Raw genomic sequence first — 20,643 nt, 5'->3', positions numbered from 1 at the left:
ACCCGGCGGTAATGGAACAGTCCGCAGCACGGCGGGGCGGTGCTGCTGCCCCACGTGACCCGCCGTTTCCCCGCGAAGGAGCTTTTCCCGCGCGTCACGCGCTGCCCGAGCGCCGTGACGTCACCACGGGGGTCCCGCCCCCTCCCCGCTGGGTTCGCTCATTGGCTGGGGCGAGCCGGGGGGCGGGGCCGGGGCGCGCGGGCTCTCGTTTCCCGCGGGCTGGCGGGCGGCGGCACGTGGTGCTTCCCGGGAGCTGCTCGGGGCGGGCGGAGCGGAGCGGAGCGGAGCGATACCCTCCGGGCCGGCCGGCACCAGCTGCCCGTGGCCGCGGGCCACTGCTGTTGCCCTGTTGCCACGCCCGTCCCCCATTTCTACCGTGACTAAACAGCGGGTGGTACTTAATAGTAGTTTAAATGAGTCGCACGTGAGCCGTAGCAGTCCGCATGCAGCGCTTGGACAGTGTTGTCCAGCTGTGCTCCCGCAGCACTAGTGCCATCGCAGGTGGAAGCTGCACCCCGGGAGTTCGTGTAGGTCCAGGATGCGATGGCAGCGAAGCCAGAAGGGAAGCATGGTACAAATTGTAACCCATGTCTTTCCAGCTGCGCTGTAGAGAGCACCTGGAAAAGGCTCCTTGGTCATCTCGCCACATTTCATGGACTTAGCAGTGTTAGGTTTGCAGTTGGACTCGATGAACGGGCTTATCCAAACTAAGTGATTCTAAGGATCAGTAATTCCTTCCTGTCCACTGGGGAGAATTCCCCCCTATGCCTATCACATTTCCTCTGTCCTTTGTTATTCCCTAAGGCAATTTGAGTCTATATATACATCATCATCAATGAACTCTCTGCAAATAAAAATTTGTTTGTGTAAATCTGCCTCAACATTATATGCAGTGCCAACAGAGGTGAATGTTGGGAAACCAAGGCAAACATTAGTGTGTGCTTGTAGTCAAGGAGAGCTAAGCTAGAGCTATAAATTTTATTATGGTCTGGGTCAAAGGACAAATGGAAGAGGAGTTATAATCGGGAGAATTCCACCTTGGTTCTCCTAAGTGTGATCTGGACTTGAGCAGTAAAGAGGGAACTGCCAAATAAATCCCTAACTTAATCATCTGTTTTACTTTCTTTCCTGAAGGTGTTTTATTGCCAAGAGCCGAGAGACCAATACAAATGCAGAAACTTTAAGGCAAGCTACCTATCATGATTACTGTGAGAGCTATGGAAAGGTGTGTATGGCTGCTGGCAATACTCAGCTTGGGTACAGAACTTCCTGACAAGCTTCTGTACTGTCATATACTGTGGTGCTTTCTGCTAGCAGGCAGGATGGATGATGCTTTGCTTTCCTACAAAGAAGTCTTGGAGTGAAAACATGAAAGAAAGGTCTGCAAGGAAAACAACAGAGAATCAGTTTTGTTATACGAACTGTAACCTTGTAAGAGCTGCATTAAAATGACCAAACATGATCTGTTGTATGTAAACATCAGTAGCATCAGAATTTAGTTCTGGAAAGCGATAAGGAAAGTGAAGTCGCACAGTGACTTTAGTTATCTCTCATTCTGCATTTTTACTGGAGTGTTAGTGTAAAATAATTGAGTTATTTCTACAGTATGATGAAAGTTGTTGGCCTTTTAATAAGAAATACTTTCCACATTCATTATTAAAATACTGTATTTCTGTTCTACCTTTGCATAGGCAGCATAAATTGAGGAGCAGCATAAATAAAAATTGCAATGTAACCAAAATTGCAGGGAGCATGGAATAAGGGAGTTTTCTATGGATTCCACTCATCTCTCCTGGCACACCTGCAGAGATTTTTGTGTTCTTCTGGGACAAGGGTCTTCTGCTTGGATAAGGGCTTGATTTGCAAGGTCTCTTGTGATTTCACTAGTCATATGGTATTATTTGAACTCAAGTTTTCTTTTTTGCAGCTCTTGTGGGTTATAATGTTAAATATATCTTTAGTAGTTATAGGTGTTTTATGAGGGATTGCAGTGGCAGTTCTGTTAATATGCTAGACACATTAAGTGTAATGGTTGCTGCAATCTGCATTTCATCAGGAGTGCTCACTAAAAATCTCTCGAGAAAAAAACCAAATAGGACAGTTAAATAAAAGAGAAGACTCTAATCAATGTATATGGATATGGAAAAAGTGGAAGAAAATGGAGTGCATAATAAAATAGAGCTAAGACTACCAGCAAGGGCAAGAACACATCCACAAGTGAGTGAAAACATGTCTATCATGTAATCCTGGAGGCTGGTGGGAATCCAAGGAAATGATAAATGTGGTTTGTCTGTTTTTTCTTATAGTCAGCATCTTGGGACTTTGTTGTAGCATACAGTCAGCAGGATCATGGTAGTCTGGGTTGTTGTTGTTGGATTTAAAACACTGCATTCATCACTGGATTCGGTTCTCATTGCACTGTTATATACTTAGTGGTTAGTAAGGCATTAACCTCTGTTTTGAGTCTATAAGGAATTCAAAGTACTGCATTACTGGAAAAGTATATAAAGTCCTTGACAAAAATGGGTAAAATCTAAGGGTCTGCAGATGCCCATTTTAGGGAAGCACGTTTTGAATGTAGCAAATGCCCAGAATTCAGAACAGATTGTGTTGTATCAATTGGTGCTTGGCAATATGTGATAAGGGGTTGAAGAGATTCAGTGGGAGTGTCCTGCAGTTTGGGATGACAGCAGTAAATGAAAAACAAAATTTAGTAGATAAACTGAAGGGAACACATATATTTGCTTCATTTTGTAAACACTGGTTCTCATTTCTGACATTGTCATTTCACGTGCATGGAAAGAGAAGTGCATGTGATGTGTAAATACGTGGTGGGTGTTTTAGCAGGGAAAATACAGCATCCAAGGAGGTTTTGGGGTATTTGTTACTGTTACATAATGCATTATTGTATTCTGCTGCCATTCACCAGAATGGGGAATTGTTCAGAAATAATTCCTTGACTCCTGTGCCCGGAGCTTTGTAACCTTCGTTCATCCTTGCGTCATGAGACAGGTATGGCAGTAAATCCTGCTGCGGAGGTGTGTCCAACCAGGGCTGGATACAGCCCTAAGGCACGTACAGGGTTGTGCATGCAGTGCTGTGTGACACCAGGGTGTGCATTTAAGGTGTCCTTGTATCTATCCCCAGCAGGAATTCTGGGTGAGGACATTGGCACCTGTCCTGTCCAAGCTGCTTGCCTGAGGCAGGCAAGGTGGAGCTGTGTTTGGTACACATGAATGCTGTGTGACAGGCACTCGCTCAGCCCCACCAGGTGGGGTGGAAAGGTTGCTTTTAACAGAAAGAACAAATAAAATAATATAGAGAGTGGTTAGTGATGATATAATAATGTTAAAAATATTTTCTTAACTCTTAGAGATAGTGATATGGGCTGATGCTTTTAGCCTAAGGCAAGCCAAAGAGACTAGTCTTGAAAAGAAGAATGGAAGGCAACAGGCAGAGGTAAGATGGAGTGGAAGGAATAAACCTTTCATCTGTGCAGCTGCAACCAACCAGAGGATGAGGTCAGGCTGGTTTAGGTGACCAAAGGAAAATAAGGCTAATGTTTAGACAGAGTCCTTCCAACAGTACATCCATTTACTGTATTTTTGACATGCATTTTTCAGTTGGTAATTGTGTGATGCAGTGGTGGGCTTTGGCCTGTGTCAGGGCTGGAGCATATTCCCTAGGGGTTTAGCTGTGTCCTTAAGGCTGGCTGGCTGATAAAAATGCCTTGGTCAACCTGAGAGTTTTTCAAGGGGAGGAACTCCAGGAGAGTCTCCACAACTTGTTCTCAGTAGATGTTTTTGTTCTGAGGCTCCTGCATCTGGCCCCTGCTTCAGATGTAGCATCTGTGGGTTGCTTGTGCCTGGCTTTGGGTCCCACTCACCTGGCATCCACTCTTGCTGTGCCCTGATGGCCTGGACCAGTGCTTCTTCCCTCACAGCAGTTGAGGTACAAGCACAATTGAGCTCTGTTGACCTGGCCACCCATTACTGCTTCTTAACATCCCCTAAACCTTATCAGAATTACAGTATCAAGATTTTTCTGTGAAAATTGTAAAATCGTTCCACTTACCCCTTTTCTTTGTGCAATAGCTGCATTACATCATTCTGATCCATTTGTTATTCTGCATAGTTGATCTTATCAGTAAAGTGCTTTCAAAACCAATCCCTTGGAGTACTTTTTTTTTTCCTCCCTGGAATTAGTGGCAAGATTTTTTTTTTGTCTGACTGACAGGTGGGGGTCAACAGTGAATTAGTGAAGGGTGTCCCAAGAAAGAAAGTATGTGAAGGGTATTAGCAGAGAGTTGTAGCCATGACAGTCTAAAAAGGAAAGTGAGACTGGTCTGTAGGAAGGTGAAATATGTTGTCAAAGGTCTGTCTGATACCATGAAAAAGGACATATACTTCAGAGATCCCAAGGCTTCCCCAGTTCTGTGTGGAGTACCTACATAGCTCAGGAGCTGCACTAACAATTTCTTCTGGCTTTAACAGCCCTCCTGGATCAGATTCAGAAACCCTCTGACCTCGGATTAGGTAAACTACCTTGTAGTTAATGACTTCAGCTTCCAATTTTTGTCTGATCAGTGCTTGAATAAGTAGGGGGGAGTGATTGGAGCCTACAGTCTGTGCTTTATTAACACAATGTCCTTGTGCTTTTAACACGTGTGCCTGTACAAAGAAAATTGGTGTATAGTCTCAGGGCTTCTTTCATCACTTTTCGTTTAAGGCAGTATTTAAGAGAGTGTTTTACTGGAGTAAGGAGCTCAGCATAAAACTCCAATAAAGCAAAACTTGAAAGATACCAGTTTTTCTTACAGTGGTGAGACATTACATAAATAAAACACTGTGTAATCTGGTAAGATAATAGTTTTCTCAGAATGCATGTTGCTGCCAGCTGTTCTTCATAGAAGGGAGTTTTTTTATATGGTTGCTGGGAAGGGAACTTCTCCAAAACCAGCAGCTGACAATAAAAGTCTTCATCTCCCCATTTGCATATTGTTCCTGAATTTCCCATCTTTGTGGAGACCCCATGGCTTGTCTCTGGACCTGTGTATCTTCTGGATGTGTCCTCTGTGCATGCTGTTTCTCTGGTCTGGCACTATGAGAGGCAGCACTGTATTCCTAGTGACTTGATAAGAGATGCAAATTATAGCAGAAAATATCACAAAACATCCTTTTGGATTTGGGTTAAGACAAACATTCTATTCCTGTTTTATTGTTCATTGCTTTGGGCTCCAAATTGCAGGCACTGGGGAACCAGGCTTGAAAGATGTACTGTTTCTTTTAGGGTGACCTCTTAATACTGGATGAAAGACTTTACCATGTTTTTTTCTGCCAGTGTCCTGTCATGACCAATGCAAATACAGTAATTATGGCTTGCCTGAGCAATTGTTATGCCTGAAATTCAAAATATTTCCTGGTTGTGTTCTCCTCTTCTCGTTACAACTTTTTTCATGTGGTGTGATTCCAGCCAGCTGTCCCCTGCCCAGTTCCTCTATGTGGCTCTCCTTGATCTCAAGTGTATGACATCCAGCTGGCCATCCAGCCACCATCCTAGTCACCAGGTCCGTGACTTTTGGCACAGGATCAGCTTTCTGATACTTGAGGTGATGAGGCATTTGCTTGCCCTCAGAGTCCCTGAACATTGCCCACTGCCAAAGCATGAGTTTCTGGGCTGACATCTGCTCAGGTCAGGTCATTTGGACTCAAATCACATGCTGTGTTCTGCTTTGATCCCTTGTGGAACATCGCAGGCACTGGGGTGACAGCTACAGAGCAGACCTGCCATGGCTGACCAAGCCAACAGCAAATAAAAAATCAATTAATTGGTCTTATAACATTGTCCTCTATAGTCTGCAGAACTAAAATTGCTTTTCTGACTTTAAACATTGGAATATAATTTAAAATCCTTTCAAGAAATAAGAGCCACCAACCTCTGTCTCAAAAATGAGTATGCAAAACCCTATGCTTTCATAGCAATAGTCTCTGTTACTTATAAAAAGTGATTTGTCAGGAAATGTGGGGTTTTATGAAGAAAATATCACAGTCTATTTTAATCCTTGACCCAGAACTATAAAGTGAAAAAAATTCTCTCTAGGCAGATTGATTTCAAATGTTCCTACAGAAGATTTAATTCCTGTATAGTAGTCTATGTATAGATTGCAGAATGCTGTAGAAAATGGAAGGATGAAATGTATTAAAGGCTTCTTAGCTAGCTGCAGATACACAAAGGTATTTTAGGTTAAATAATCTTTTTGTTTTGTAGTGTGGGTATAGAAAAACTGAAATTCCCTTGCTAAAATTAACACAATCTCCCTACTCAGAGCCTGTGAAGATCCCTCTGTGTCTATGCCCTCTTCTGGCATTCAGTTAAACATTTGCTGATTGGTTAAATTCATTCCCATTTACCAAATAAATCATTAGTTTTCATGAAACCCATGGGCTTAAGCTCGGAAAAAATCAGGTCTCTCCAAATACTTCCCTAATTCAGCCTTCCCCACCTCACACTGGTGCTGTTCCGTGAGGTTTAGCAGCTCACTCTGTGAGCCTGGGAGCAAAGGTCACTGAGCACAGCACTCTTGGCAGCACTGGGGTAGGGGAGGGCGAGCTGCCCTCTGACAGTGTCTGAGTTGCCCTGTCCCAAGCCCTGTGCCTGCATCCAAGCTCCATGAATGAGTGCTCTTTCCTTTGGATTTCAGTGCACTCAGTTATGGCCTCTCTTTCCAGCCTGCATTTTGATCTTCCACACATTTATCTCCTCTGAATGCTTACCTGCTGAAGCCATCCGTGCCCCAGCTCTGCAGTGTGTCAGATCTAGCATATAAAATTTCACTGACACTAGCAATCATTGTGGGTTACAGATTTACATCCACACAGAACCTTGACATTAACTGTTTTGCAGTAACTTTATAAACAAGATTTTTCTCTGTTTCAGTGGCAATAAGTCACTTTTTAAAATTGAGACCGTCTGGTAAAAATAGTTATTTAAAGCTTCTGCCTGCTCTAACATTTCCTGGTTTTAGCCTTATCCAGCCTGATTTCAAGGACATTGCTTTTGGTTTATAGTAGTCAGTGCAGAATCAAATGTTTGGCCTTCACTGAGGTCACAGTCCTACAAACGTATTTTTTCTTATTTTTTTGTCTGAGATGTCATTTTACCATACCAGTGCTTGTCACTATATAATCATATGAACACTATTTCCCAGAAATTGTAGATGCACTGAGATATATTCACAGGTCTTTTTCTCTTCTCCTGTAAGTATACTTTTTAACACCTCATGAACATTTCTTTTTAACCCAAAATAATGTTTCCAAGCCATTCACATGTGCAAGACGATGTGGTTTCATTTATGCTGTAAGTGAAAGTCATCATGAGCTGTAAAAGGCTGAATGGGAAATAGTGCTCTACTTTCCAGCAGGCAGGAAAACCAGTTGGGAATCATGGACTGAAAGTCCCACAGTTAATTATCTTGCAAGCTACTGTAGGCCTTTTGTCATATGTAGGTACAACCTCCAGTGTTTGGAGGATCATCATGCCTTTGATCAGTTGCCTTCAGGAGGGCACATGGGATCCATCTCCATCCAAAACCAAGCTCTGCAGCCTCTCTTTTTTGTGGGGCCATTACAAACCCAGGCACCTGTTTCCTACTGACAGGCTATGCTCACTACACTCTTTAAAAAGTTCTTCTTCACAATGAATGCTGTCAGTTATTGATTAAGTAGCCTCTAGCTGGCATTTTAGGAGAGGTGAAAAATACTATGGTTTTTATGCAGCTACATTTATTTAAAGAAGCAAGTGTTTTTCCATGTGCCTCATCTACAAATGGCCAGTACTTTGAGATGAATGAAGTCAGGAGGCACACTGTCAGAAGTGACAGTATTAGAAGTGACTCCCTGTGAAATATCTTTCATTTCCTTCCTTCCTTCACAGCATTAGTCTGAATCCTGAAAACAGTCCAACATTTTGCGATCTTTATGATTTTGAACCTGTCCTTCTCCCACGCTGTGGGAGGACAAGCTGTGCCTCCTGCAGGTGCTGGCATGGCGATGGATGCCAGCAGTGCTCCATAAAGCTTTGTACTGTATCCATCCCACCCCACCCCATCCAGCAGAGCGGTACCAAGCAAGGAGTACACTACAGGCATCCCTTGTCCAAGTGGGGACATCAGAATATCTGAACAGAGCAGAGCCTGGAATGTTCCTGGCTGTCCTTATTGTACACTGTGGCTGCTTTTTGCTTCCTCTGGATTAAACTCCCACTCAGATTTAGGAGAGCCTGGCTATAAGATCATGGATCTCACACCTTTCAGGTTTCACAGAGCCGGTGGCAAGGCAGCAACTCAAAGTGAATGTTGCTGGTTATAAATATATCCAGCTTTTGGGTTGTTTTCTGTAGGTTTGAAAGCTTCGCTTTTTTGCTGCCGTTAAAGATGCTGTCTTTCTGTGTGGTGTGGTAACATGGAAACTGCACTGTGAATTTTTCTCTTTGTGGTAATACTTACATATTTTGTTCTCTTCCATCAAGCAAACTGCTCAAAGCAATATTCTTGTTTATTACATCCCTGAAAATCTAAACATTTTAACAGGCCAGTCCTATATGTTAACCTACTGAGAACAAACTTCTAGTATGCATTTGCTAAAATAGTTTCTTTCAGCTTGTGAGGGCAGCGCAGAGCCCAGAGGTTTTGTGAAATGCCTCCCTGTCTATCAGAGCCCAGCTTCAGCTGACACTGAGCTCTGCAGCCACGAGTTTGTAACTTTTGGTCCTGGAGATGCCCTGGTAGTTTCTTTAGTTTTGCCATAGGGTTTTTTAGCTTGAGCAACATATTTCTTGTTCAGGTGGCAAACTGGCTGGAAGGTGGTGTAGAACTGTGAGCTGTTCCTATGGCTACCCTTGTTGGCCATGCTGAGGATTCCTCTTCCTTTGTGATGGATGGAGATGCTTTCATCCAGGGTAAGAGTTGGGGTACAAAGGGCCACAGCTGTGTTGCTCCCTTTGCTGCTGTTCACCATACAAGTCCCTTTTACCAGCTCCCTCAAGCTCCCTTTCCTCCTTTCACACTCTGCTTTTTCCTTTCCCTCTAAGGTTTGATTGAGTCTTATGCCAGCAAAGTCTGGTTTGGATCCATGTCTTCTCTGGAAAAAGCTTCCTGCTACTGTCAAGTGCTTAAGCCAGTAAAGAAGCTAATGAAAAAATACCCATTAAAAAACCACTCTGGGTCCCTGTTGTTGGTCTGTTCTGACTCTCACCAGAGTATCTCAGGATAGTTATCATGGAAAATCCCTGCGGCCACTTGTGATTATTCCAGCTGTACAGATAAGGCAGGCGGGAGGCACAGCAGATGCTCCAAGCACAGGCTCTGCTCTGCTCTGCCTCTCCTTGTGCCTCTGTGCGTGGAAAAGGACAAGGATTGTGCCCGTGAGCACAATCAGGGCACGACATGGCTGGCTGGGGCAGGAGGCCTGGCTGCTCCCTGCCCTTGGCAACTTGCACAGGAGGGTGAGCACGACACTCCTGTATCCAAATAGAATGACAGAGCTGAATACATGGAGAGCAAGATACTGAGTTGAGGAGGTCAGGGTGCTCCCAGAGTGGAAATTTTTTTCCAGGGTGGGGACAGCAGGCAGGTGATGGGAACGAGAGCTGTAAGGAAAGGAAGAGGATCCTCCATGCTGGCTGAGGAAGAACTGGTAAGGGAGAGAAAAAATGAGTCTCAAGAGTGATGGCTGGGGAAGAACAAACATGAGGCATACTTGGGTTTGGGGAATTATGACAAGGACTTGGCTCCTTTTCTGTGGAGGAGAGCCTGACTATGAGGTGGGGAGCAGGGGGTCCCCTGATCCTGTCCTCCATCACAATCTGACCTGATCACACTGAGCAGTCAAGAATCCCATCAAGCTCTCAACAAGCTTTAAGGAAACTGAAGAAATATTTAGATTTTATTGTTCTCTGATTTTTCTTTTAAAAATTTTTGTTACCCTGTTTGAGAGCCCTTCTCAGAAGCTGGTTCATAAAAATGGTAATTAAATTTTAACTGAACAGTTACTCCTAAACTGCTGCCTTGTGGTTTGCAAAATTACTTCAGCAGACTAATTTTGGAGTGGGATGCTTTGTCCTATGACATGATGCTCCAGTGCGAGTGATTCTGTGTAATTGCTCAGTCCTTTCATCTCATTACAGTAAAATGAGGTTGTGTCCCATTAATTTCAGCAGGCGCTGGTTGCAGTGCCCAGACACATGCCAAGCACGGAGTCTCCCTGAACATTACCGGCTGACAGAGGCATCTCTCACCCTTTTCAGATATCAAAGATATTTGTCCTCTGCCCTTAGTGTAAAGTAGTTTTGCGGGAAGTATTGGGAAAGCAATCTAAGCCTTTAAATAGAAAGGCATACCCAAGGGAACACCTTTCTCAAGGGTGGAAAGCAACTTCTAATTAAAGAGGGGGAAGGCAAGAAGCAGCAATCTCCTTCTTTGATGCATCAACATGTGGAGTATGTGCAATAGGGGTAACAAAACTCTTCCAGGGACACATTCAAGGTTGACTGATTCCAAATTGAATCCACCTAATAAACTTACTGAAGCAATTTTTGCTACATTGTCCCCTTCCCACATGACATGTCAGCTTCTTTCCTGAGAAGCACAGGGAAAGCACAGGCTCTGCCTGGAGGAGTATGATGGACCTGGAGCCCAGTGCTGCACACAGGCTGGGGTTTTGTGCTGTAGCTCAGGCAGCACACAGGGCCACAGCTCTCCAGTGGGCAGAAGTGCTGGTGCACCTGCAAACTCGTTTCTTCCTGACGTGTAGATCAGGTAAATCTCTGAGTCATAAAACCCAGCAATTTCTACACAAACAGAAAGTTAAAAGGGTGCAAGATGGGCACTAACATAAATACATTGGATAATGTTGCTGGGAAAGGCGATTCACAAAATTTTAAATCCTTAGTAACACCCACCTTGCAAACAATTTAACAGCAAGTCCTATTTCTTCCAATACCAGCTTATATTCTCTCAGAGATATGTGTGCCCTGAGAGCCCGTACTTGCTGCTGTTCCAGGACCTCCAGCATCAGAGAAGTGACTATTGCCTTTTTCTGTCCACTCCAGGAAGCTCATAGCATTTACTGCCTTAAATCCCACATACCAGGCTTACACCTCCAGCAGCTTCTCTGCCCACTAATGCTGCTATGTTTTGCTCCATCCAACGTGGAACCTTGAGGTGAGAGCAGCTTCTCCTCACAGTCAGACTCTTCAGCATCTTGGGAAAGAAACTTTTCAGCTACACTTAGCATTTCTGACCTCAGTGTTGGCTGCTGCCCAGCCTGCTGAAATGGTTTGCATCATTGGCAGTGGGAAAGCTTTTATATAAGGGAACACAAATCATTTTCAAAAGTGCTTTAACTGTCATAAAGCGTCTTGATGGGTAGCATTTAATCTAAACAGAAAATCCCAAGTGCCTATGTCAATTATATGGGTTGTTTTTCTTAAATATTGAAAGTTAGAATGTTCTTTTTTATTAACATTTTATTACTTTATACCGGTACAAGGGAACATTTTTTTGTTAGCTCATATTTGTCATTTCTCAACTTTCAAGGTTTTATGTGAAATTCAGAACTCCCCTCCCACCTGCAGAGTTGAGGCTGCTGGCAGCAATGCCTACGGTGTGCCCAAGCCTGAAAAGCTGCCTGAGGTCTAGGAAATCTAGAGTTAAAGCTGACTTACTTCTATTACTTTAAACACATTTAAGCAGGTGGTAGGTGTGCCTGGAGATCTGTAGCTGATCCACTTCTGCATTTCTAAGGTCGTGCCCACAAAGGTGAATATTTGAGGTTTGAAGTAGGCAGTGGGAGACCATCAGCCCTCATTTAGGCAGGGAGAAGGGGTTGGTGGAGCTGAGCCTCAGGCAGAGGAACATCCGAGGAGAAGGACAAGTTTACAGATCAAAAAGTGTTCTCACTAAAGTAGTCTACTCTTGCAAATACAAGCAGATTATAATTCTGATTGAAAACTTTTTGCTTTAGGGAGATGAAAAGCAATTCCCAGGTTATTATGTGAATAAAATCAGATCAACTGCTTGATTTTTGTGGAAATTCACCATTTGCACAGTAAGATAGCTGGGGAAACGTACCTTCAAAGGTAGGACCATAAATTGAGTCTCCTTTATCTTCCTTTCCAGTTATGGTATCTGCAGGGTAGATAAAAGCAATCATCAGAGACCATGGTTATCACAGGCATTTATCACAGTGTTGTCAGTGAGCAGCTCAGCCGAGGTCAGAGACATGGGTTGCACATCAGCCTGGGGGAACAACCACTTCCATCTCTGTTTCATTACTGCAATTTTGACAGACCTTTGGGAAGAGCCCTACTTCCATTGCAGGAGATGGTCTCTCTATGAACTGTTTCATGCAGTTTGTTTAATTGCTGCTCCTCTGAGAAGGTCCAGCATCTCCTGCTGGGAGAGCTCTGGCAGTGGCAGTGCTCAGCCAAGGAAGGAGTGCCCCGAAGAAAGATGTCTGTCAGAGAGAGCAGGGTTAGAAGAAAGAGGGATGAAAATGCAGCTGTGATTTTATGGTGAGTTAAGGCCACTAACTTATCTAAGAAAGGAAAATTTATAAGACTGAAATTCCTATTTGGCTGAATGAGTGAGGCCCTAAGGAAACCCTGATGTATCTATTAAGAGATTAGCATTGTCCTGAAGTTCAGTTATGTTTCCATGGATGAAGACTGCTATTCATGCAGATCACAATACCACCCCACCCCTTTGCCTTGTGCTCTAACTTGGTTTTACTCAAGAAACCCACCAACCCCATGGATCCACTTGTTTTTCACTGAGCATCACAGAGAGACTTTGCTCCTCTGGAGCACAGAGCCTGGAAATTCTCACAGGTTCTGGGTCTGAAAAGAGCTGCAAAAGTGAGAGGAGGAAAACACATGTGAAATTCCTAGCTGACAAAGTGTGAAATTCCTAGCTGAAGTCCACTGGCCAGATTTCTGTCTCCCCTCCTTTGGCAGGTGTAACCACAGTGCTGAGAGGACTTGTTCCTCAGTTTTTCTTTTCTCCTCTATAGTATACTTCAAAGATTAACCTCTTCAGTGGCCATCCCCAGGTACACAAACACTGTTGAAAGCAGAAAACCAAAATGCAGTGAGGTTTTGAAAGGACAGCTCTCTGTGCTACATTCCCTCCCTAATGCAGGGCAGTGGGAATGGTCTCAGAAAATGTCTGCAGGATTGTCAAGGTACAACAGCATCCCTACTGCTTTGTTTAAATAAAAAAATTGAGGATGTTTTACTTCATTCTGAGCAGAAATCATTCTAAGAGTGTGCTAAAGCAAACTACTGGGCAGGGCCTGTTTTTTTTCATGCATTTATTTACATGCTTATTGCAGCTGGTACAATACAGACAGGAAAAAATGAATCCACGGGAATATTGGTCACCCTGCCAAAATGGACATTTCTTGCGTTCCCAGCCAGACTGGTGTTTTGCACCTCACACCACCACAGCATTTCAGGGGCTCTTGGCTGGGAAAGGAGAGATTTGGCACTTGGGCTTTTGGTACCCAGGAATAAGAGTGCCCAAGAATTTTGATACCCAAGGGCTTGTTTGGGCTTTTGGAGCAGCACAGTTGCAGCATGGGCAGCACAGTTGCACTTTTGTCTGAAGCAGTCAGTGCATGTCAGGCATCTGGACTAGTGTTTGTCCCTCCCTCACTGCCAAGAGCCATGGAGACTCTGCCATCCTTGGCAGGGAATTCTCCCCATGGCCTCTCCAGCCTGAGCTCCAGCTCTGCCATCGCAGGGCAGAAAAACAAGAAAAATGCCGCAGCTGTCTGTGCTCACTTCCCTTCCTCCCCATGGTATCTGCCCTTTCTTCAAACAACCTCTCCAGCTCCTTACAAACCTTGTGCTCATGCAAAGCAGTGCTACTTGCCTGGGTTTTTCAGGTATTTGCTGTAGAAATCCTCAGCAATTACGTGATCAAATGCCTTGGGCTTAAAGTCATGATAGTCCCACTCACAGTAAAGCCACTGGAGCAGCTCCTTGTCATCCCCCAGCACTTGGCCATCAATGAAGCACATCATCAAGGAGGCATATGCCCACACCTCACCTCCCAGTTCCTGCCTTTCAGAGGGACAGCAAAGCCTCCAGGGATTAATTACATACTTCATGAAGAAACAATCATAATATCCACCACAGGTGAAGTGGTCTGTGGTGTTTGTATGCCTTTCCTACTTCTAAAACCACAAATCCCACCAACTGGAATGGAATGGCCAGCTGCTTTTGGTGAGGTGTACCCTGAAGGTCTGGATTCTGCTGCTTGGGAAATTATCATGCCAAAAGAAACATGAAAGTGAAGAAGTGACCATGTTCATCTCATGGTCCCTGTTTCTATCTGTCTTAGGATGCTGGCTGGAATAAAAGGGAAAAAAGCCAAGAGGCACACAGCTCTGCAGCTATTGGCTTGGCTGCCCTTAGGGCTGCTGATAGATGGCAGAGCTTCATCAGCTGTAAATAATGCTGGGGAACAGCAAACTCTTGCAGGCCAGGAGGGCAGAAAGGTCAGCATTGTGCCCCCTGAGGTGGGCTGTGTGTTGTGCCTCTGCCACACAGCCGAGTTTCCCAGGGAAAGCCTGCAAAACACCATGAGGTTTGCAGCTTCTTGCTTTCTCATTTGTGCTGCCAGAGCTGCATTAAGGGACGTGACATAAGATGCTGAGCTGTGATGTGTGTGACATCTTGCACAGCACTGCACAGCTGTGACTTTTCTTGCAGGTGTAGGAACAAGGAGGTGAGGATGATGCTGTGCAGACCCCTGCCCTGAGCAGCACTGAGCCAAGAGTCCATAAAGCCTCAGTGCTGGTGCCTGTGCCTGGCAGGACCAAAGAAAAGCAGAAACATGACATTTGGAATATTTTCTTCCCAAGAGCTGATGCCAGGTGGAGGCAATCCTCTGCTTATTTGCTTCAAGCCCACACCACTCTCTGCTGTTTCCAAACTGATGCTGAGCTGAAGTCCTGGGGCTACTTCTGCCATGAACTTGGCCACATGGAAAACCAGGTGCTGGGGCAGCCCCATCACCATCACTGCCACAGGCACCCACTGCCAGCCCATGGCAGTGTGGCCACCACAAATTGGAGTCTGTCAACAGGGCCCAGCTGCACAGCAACACCAGACACTGCTCCACACCCTACCCTGCATTCTAAGCACTTTCCAAGCCTAACGTAAGCAGTTTTTGACCCTGTTGGAGGTTAGAAAATGCTCCAATTTCTGTTTTCCCCTGAAGGAAGGAGGTTACATAGAAAGCACGTGGAAAGCAGAGGACTGAAGCCAGCTCTTTCCAGAGCTCTTGATGGATGCTGTCAGTATCACTTAAAGGATGAAGAGCCCCTTGCTAACAGCAAATGCCCAGCAAAAAACAGTAAGTAAAAGCAAACATGAGAGAACTGCTTCCCCACTCCACTCCCAGCCTCCAGTGAGCCTCTGCTGAAGGATTTCCTGGTATCTCTGTGTTTAATTCCTCCTGCCTGCTCTTTTTCATTTGAACTTCTTTGCTTTTCAGGCAAATGTAAAAAACTGGCATCCACAAATTTGTGTGGCGAAGAGATTTACAGCTTAATTACACCCTGTGTGAAATTGTGTGTCTCCTTTTGACGCAAAAACTCCTACCCACAGCTGTATTTGCTGGGCACTGCTGAGACATCATTCCTGCCAGCAGCACACGGACAGAGCAGTTCCAGAGGGGTCGCAGCTCCCACAGCAAAGCTTTGTGCCACCGCAGCAGCTTTGCTCTCTTTCGGCTCACACAGCACGTGCAAGAGCTGCTTTGTGGGACAGCTGTAGGTTCAGCTCAGGCTGCTGTCAGCATGGCTGGGTCAGGTCACTTTTTATCTCTGAGCACGGTGAATTTTAGGAGCCACTGGTGTTAGAAGTGACAAAACTGAGTTTTTGTGTAATTTAAAAAAAAAGTGTGACTCTTCATGATGTCATGGTGGAACAGAACAATTGTCACATCTCCAGGAAAAATACGTCTTTGTTGTGTGAAATCCTATTGCAGATGAGGCAGTTGTGATTTTCATGCAGTACAAACCTATGTTAAATTAAAAAACCCTCAAACCAATTGATTTCTCATCTTAATAACAATGTGCATTTTCTCCCCAGCTGTATATCCAACTGGCTTTATACAGTCATATATTTTTACATAAGCACAGAGTCAGAACCAAAAGGCCTTTAGCCTCTTAGCTAAATGTTGGTAAATTACACGTGTCTATAAAAAACCCAGACTGAGAAAGTAATCACAGGTTGCAGATGGGACTCCTCCAGGTAGCCCTGAAGTCTCTCTGGTCTGGCTCAGTTGTAGTTTCCTACAGTGTTTCATTAGGGCAATGTTTTTTTAAGAGTTTTGTTGGGATTTGCAGCAATGCTGGATTTGAAGAGCTCCGTCCTCTCAATATCAGACTGCGAAGAAAATCAGATTCTCAAGGTTTAGCTACCACAGCTGCTCCCTTGCCTGAAAGATCCATGCACAAGATGTTATCATTTAATGTGATGATATTCTGCTGAAAAAAATGCAGAAAAATGAGGCAGACGAAACAGTTTGGACAAGGAGACGTTAAAATGGTAAGACAAGGCAGTTTTAATTCACAGCCAGGTCCTGGGTGGCAGCAGATGAGCTGAGGTGTGAGAGTAGATAACTGCAAGCAGCACGTGCAACTGCAGGGATGTTTTGTGGGCTGTGACTCAGTGAGGCAAAGGAAAGCCCTTTCCTTCCCCCTCCCCAAGGTTGGTAGCACGGCTGCCAGAGCCTCTGTAGGCTGTAAGCTAAGCAGAATCTAATTTTGGTAGCTAGACCATATGGCTTCTGCTACAGCCAAAAAAAGTCTATAGCAGCCTTATGTAAAGTCCAGAGGAGAAGCAGCTTGAGTCAAATATAAAATCAGTAAAGCTTCAGAAAATATTGTCTTGGCTATCTATTTTCCCCCACAGCCATATTTTTAGCTTGATACATATTAATACAACTGAAGTTATTGGGCCTTTTGAAACATCTTTTCTCCATTTTGCACCACAACTCTTCAGGATTAAACCCAGAGCAATCCACTAAAAATTATTTTTAAAAAATCCTGAGATTGATGTCTGTATTTTGCAATTGTGCTTAAATTTATACACAAATTCTGTTCTCGATATTTAATTCTGCACATACATAGGATTGGCTCCTGGTAATCCTTTTTCTTTGAAAAAAGTGACTTTTTTTTTAATGGTAATTTCTAGGCATTCTTACTGTCATTGTGGACAAGAAAGGGAATTGACTATAAACATACTGGTAATAGTCAACTGATAGTCATAGTCAACTGATAGTCAAAGTCAAAAAGTAAAGCAAAGATTAGCCTCACAAACATAACTTTTTTGCTCAACAGGACTATTTTCTGAAAATTTACGTCGGGTGTTTTTTTATAAAAAGAGTATGCCAAGAACCACCAATTACTTGTTGTCTCAATCTACTCAGGTTTTTATTTTTCTGCTTCTTTACTCATCACTTCGTAATTCAGGTACATTAAATTCTATTCAACACGTTGCCAATTATGAAAATGATATATATTAAAATCCTGAGCTGGGTGACTAACATTAATTTCAGACTCTATTATCTGTTTATGACAACGATACTGTTCTGCAAGGCTGTTCATGGTACTCAGATGAGCATAATTGTTTTGTAGGTGATAAGAGTTAGATGTGAATTTGCCAGTGCTGTTCTGCTGCTTGCCAGCTGTGGAGATGTGCAGTGCTACATTCAGTTTGGAGAGGAAAACATTTACCATGAAGGAAAATACAGAAAGCACGAGGTTGTGCAGTACCTTTAAATAATGATACTGAAAGCCTTTCAAAGGTTGTGCAGAAACGTTCTTGAAAACTTGGAGTCCTTTGAAGTGTGCACACATACCCTGACACAAGACCCAAGAATTTTGCTTCTGTGTGATTCTCAGAGGGTTTTCTTGCTCCAAACCTCTCCACCTGATGCAGCTGTAGCTGTTTCAGTTCCTTTCAGTCCAAAATAGCATCTGAAAAGGACTGAGAAACAGAACAGAAAGCAGACAAAATTAATCAATTTTAAAAAATTATACACACACATATATATACATATATGTTTGAGAGAGACCCCCACATGATGGCACTAAAGGAGACCTGCTAGGGGTCACCCAGAGACATCTTGGTGAAGGGCAAATAAAATCACAGAATCACAGGATGGGTCAGGCCGTGAAGGGATCACAGTGGGTCATCTGGTCTAACCTCCCTGCTCAAGCAGGGCCATGCCAGAGCACATGGCACAGGATTGTGTCCAGACAGTTCTGGAATATCTCCAGTGAGGGAAACTCCACAGCTTCTCTGGGCAATGTCTTCCAGTACTCGGTCATTCACACAGGAAAGAAGTTCTTGCTCATGTCAGAAAAATTTGCAGGACAGGGTAGGAAGTTTGCTAACTAAAGCAAAACTCTGCTTCCTGCTTTTCCAAAGACACTTTCAATTAGGCAGGATTAAAATATTAGCCAGAAATGAGCAGTAAGCACACTACAGTGAGATGCTGAGAATATGCCTGGATGGGCTTTTCCATTTGGAAGAATTGCTTGGGACAGATATGATCAGTAGTCCCTCTGTTGTGGAAAACCATTCATTGTTACCATGTTTTACAGAGGATCTGAAAAGGGATAGAACATAGAGAACTGTTGTAGCTCATGGGACTGTAGCTCTGCAAGAAGCAGACTCTTTAATTAGTCTCTAATGAATAAAAAAATGAAAGATGTCCTGAAATCACAGCTCTGGAGTTTGGCATTACCTTTTCTTTCTCTGTTCTTGGAGAGAACCTGCAGTGCAGGACTGGGGAAAAGCCTGCACAGATGGACTTCTGACCACGTAGAGATAAGTGTACCCAGGAAGCACCCTTGCCTTGATGCCTTAATAATTTCGAGGGTTTTTTCCTCTTCATGTATCTGTTACTTGGTGTAGTTCTGTGCTGTTAACAGAATGCTGAAAACCTCTTGTTACCAACACATTTAACCAAAACAAAGCTCTCTGGATAGAGATTCAAGGACATATTTGTTACCCTAGGGCCTGAAAATATGTGAACAACAGTGGAAAGGGGGGAGCAGGGCCTGGAGTGGTCAATATCATTGCCTGAAGGTGAGATTGGAGAATTAGGGACCAATATGCTAATAAGACAAAACTTATAAAAGGTGAAGAGTTCATGACCCGGTGTCCATTTTGGGTGTAGTCCCCAAGGGGGACTTTGCTTGCCTGAGTGTACCTTGAGCACCTTGAATAAATTTGTCTGCTTTATATACTCCTAATTTGTCTTGGCCTGTGTTTCAGGTAGCCCATTTTAGACATCAGCCTGCTTCCATACTCCGGGGCACGCCTGCTTTGTAAACTGGCCTCCTCCCAGCCACTCCCAACCCAGACTCTGTTTCTCCTGGATAAGGATACTTACACAGGATAATGTGAGAGAGACAGTCTGCTGCAGAGCTGGAGGACATGGTCAGACAGGAAACGTACCAGGTTGCTGTGCTCACACAGACACACTGGGTTGGTTGGTGATCAGGAAGGAATCCCATAATAGCTTTCAGTTAAGATGAAGTGGGAAAATACTGAAAAAACCCACATCCAAGCACACCAGAATAGGTATTAGCAAACACCAACCATGACCTTCATCATGATGACTAAGCACCTATGATAGTAAAATGAGTCTTTCACAAAGAGAAGCAAGCAAAACTCTTTCCTGAACAACTGGCAAGATCAATGCCAGGCTCAATATCCCTAATTTTAACCTGTGAATAGGCATTCAGTTGGAAAGAGTTTGTGATGAGGTAGAGTCATCTCCTTTTCCTCCTGGATGCTAAGAGGTATTTGCTGTACAACCCCTAGTAGTGCTTTTTTTTAGTCCCCCTGAGCAGAAGAGAGAGCATAAACCAAGTATTAAAAAAACGCTTGTAAAGTTACACCTGTTGGGATGAATCTTTTCCTACTGGCAGGATAATTTGCTTTCACAGCCCACATGAAATAAATGGTCTGATATTCATCTATCAAAAAAAAAAATGCTGAATTGGAAGGCCAAGTAGAGGACATGCACACACAATAGCCAAATACAAGCTACAGAGTGTTTGCTCTACCTCTTGGGGATTTGTTTCAACTTGTATCTGGAGAACCAATCAAAATCTTCAGAAAAAGCAAAAATCTGATAAACTTGCATGTGAAAAAAAAATAATCCTATTAGAGTTCAACTATACTGGGTAATTTACAAACGAAGCAGAGGAAACACACAAGGGTGTTAAATGCTCACAAAACCAGATCTTTCTGTAGTCCTCTTACTGCCCTGCATTTATGTCTAAAACCTTAATCTCATTTTTACATAGTAAGCAGTGAGACCGATTTGCTAGGATTAGTCTGTGTGAGAAAAAGAGAAGTTAAGGTGTTTACTGGCTAAGGAGTAAAGATCTTTAGAGAGCTGTTCCGAAATGTCGTTACTGAGGGATACATTTTTTTCCTAAATAGTTCTTAGTGGCATCTGCACTGAAAAACGAAGCTGAAGGGTTTCCTTTCAAATTCAAAGCAATCCTAGACTTCAGCCGTAGCCTTAAAAATGCACACACAGAAAATGGA

The 20,643-nt window shown here is 43.8% G+C and overlaps 1 protein-coding gene across 1 annotated transcript; it reads right to left on the bottom strand.

Moving 5' to 3' along the window:
- Positions 1 to 7,335: 7,335 nt before the first annotated feature.
- PPIL6 (peptidylprolyl isomerase like 6) lies at positions 7,336 to 19,071 on the bottom strand. Its single transcript, XM_085056738.1, has 6 exons — positions 15,025 to 19,071; positions 13,931 to 14,117; positions 13,086 to 13,117; positions 12,828 to 12,941; positions 8,816 to 9,185; positions 7,336 to 7,553 (listed from the first exon to the last, which is right to left on the bottom strand). The coding sequence occupies exons 1-6, from the start codon at positions 15,109 to 15,111 to the stop codon at positions 7,441 to 7,443; spliced, it is 903 nt and encodes a 300-aa protein (XP_084912864.1). The 5' UTR covers positions 15,112 to 19,071; the 3' UTR covers positions 7,336 to 7,440.
- Positions 19,072 to 20,643: the final 1,572 nt, after the last annotated feature.

Source organism: Lichenostomus cassidix, chromosome 3 (assembly GCF_008360975.1).
Source record: "Lichenostomus cassidix isolate B80296 chromosome 3, HeHo_3.0, whole genome shotgun sequence".
Lineage (NCBI taxonomy): Eukaryota > Metazoa > Chordata > Aves > Passeriformes > Meliphagidae > Lichenostomus > Lichenostomus cassidix.
The sequence above is the reverse complement of the archived record's forward strand: the minus strand, read 5'-3'. Positions and strand labels throughout refer to the sequence as shown.

Excerpts from the sequence above, each read along its gene's own strand:
- PPIL6 (XM_085056738.1), bottom strand. The coding sequence starts at position 15,111 with ATGGGCTGGCAGTGGGTGCCTGTGGCAGTGATGGTGATGGGGCTGCCC. Across the intron at positions 14,118-15,024 it reads TGGCCAAGTTCATGGCAGAA|GAACTGGGAGGTGAGGTGTG; the intron begins GTAGCCCCAGGA and ends TCTGAAAGGCAG. Across the intron at positions 13,118-13,930 it reads CAAATACCTGAAAAACCCAG|TGTTTGTGTACCTGGGGATG; the intron begins GCAAGTAGCACT and ends TGCTTTCAACAG.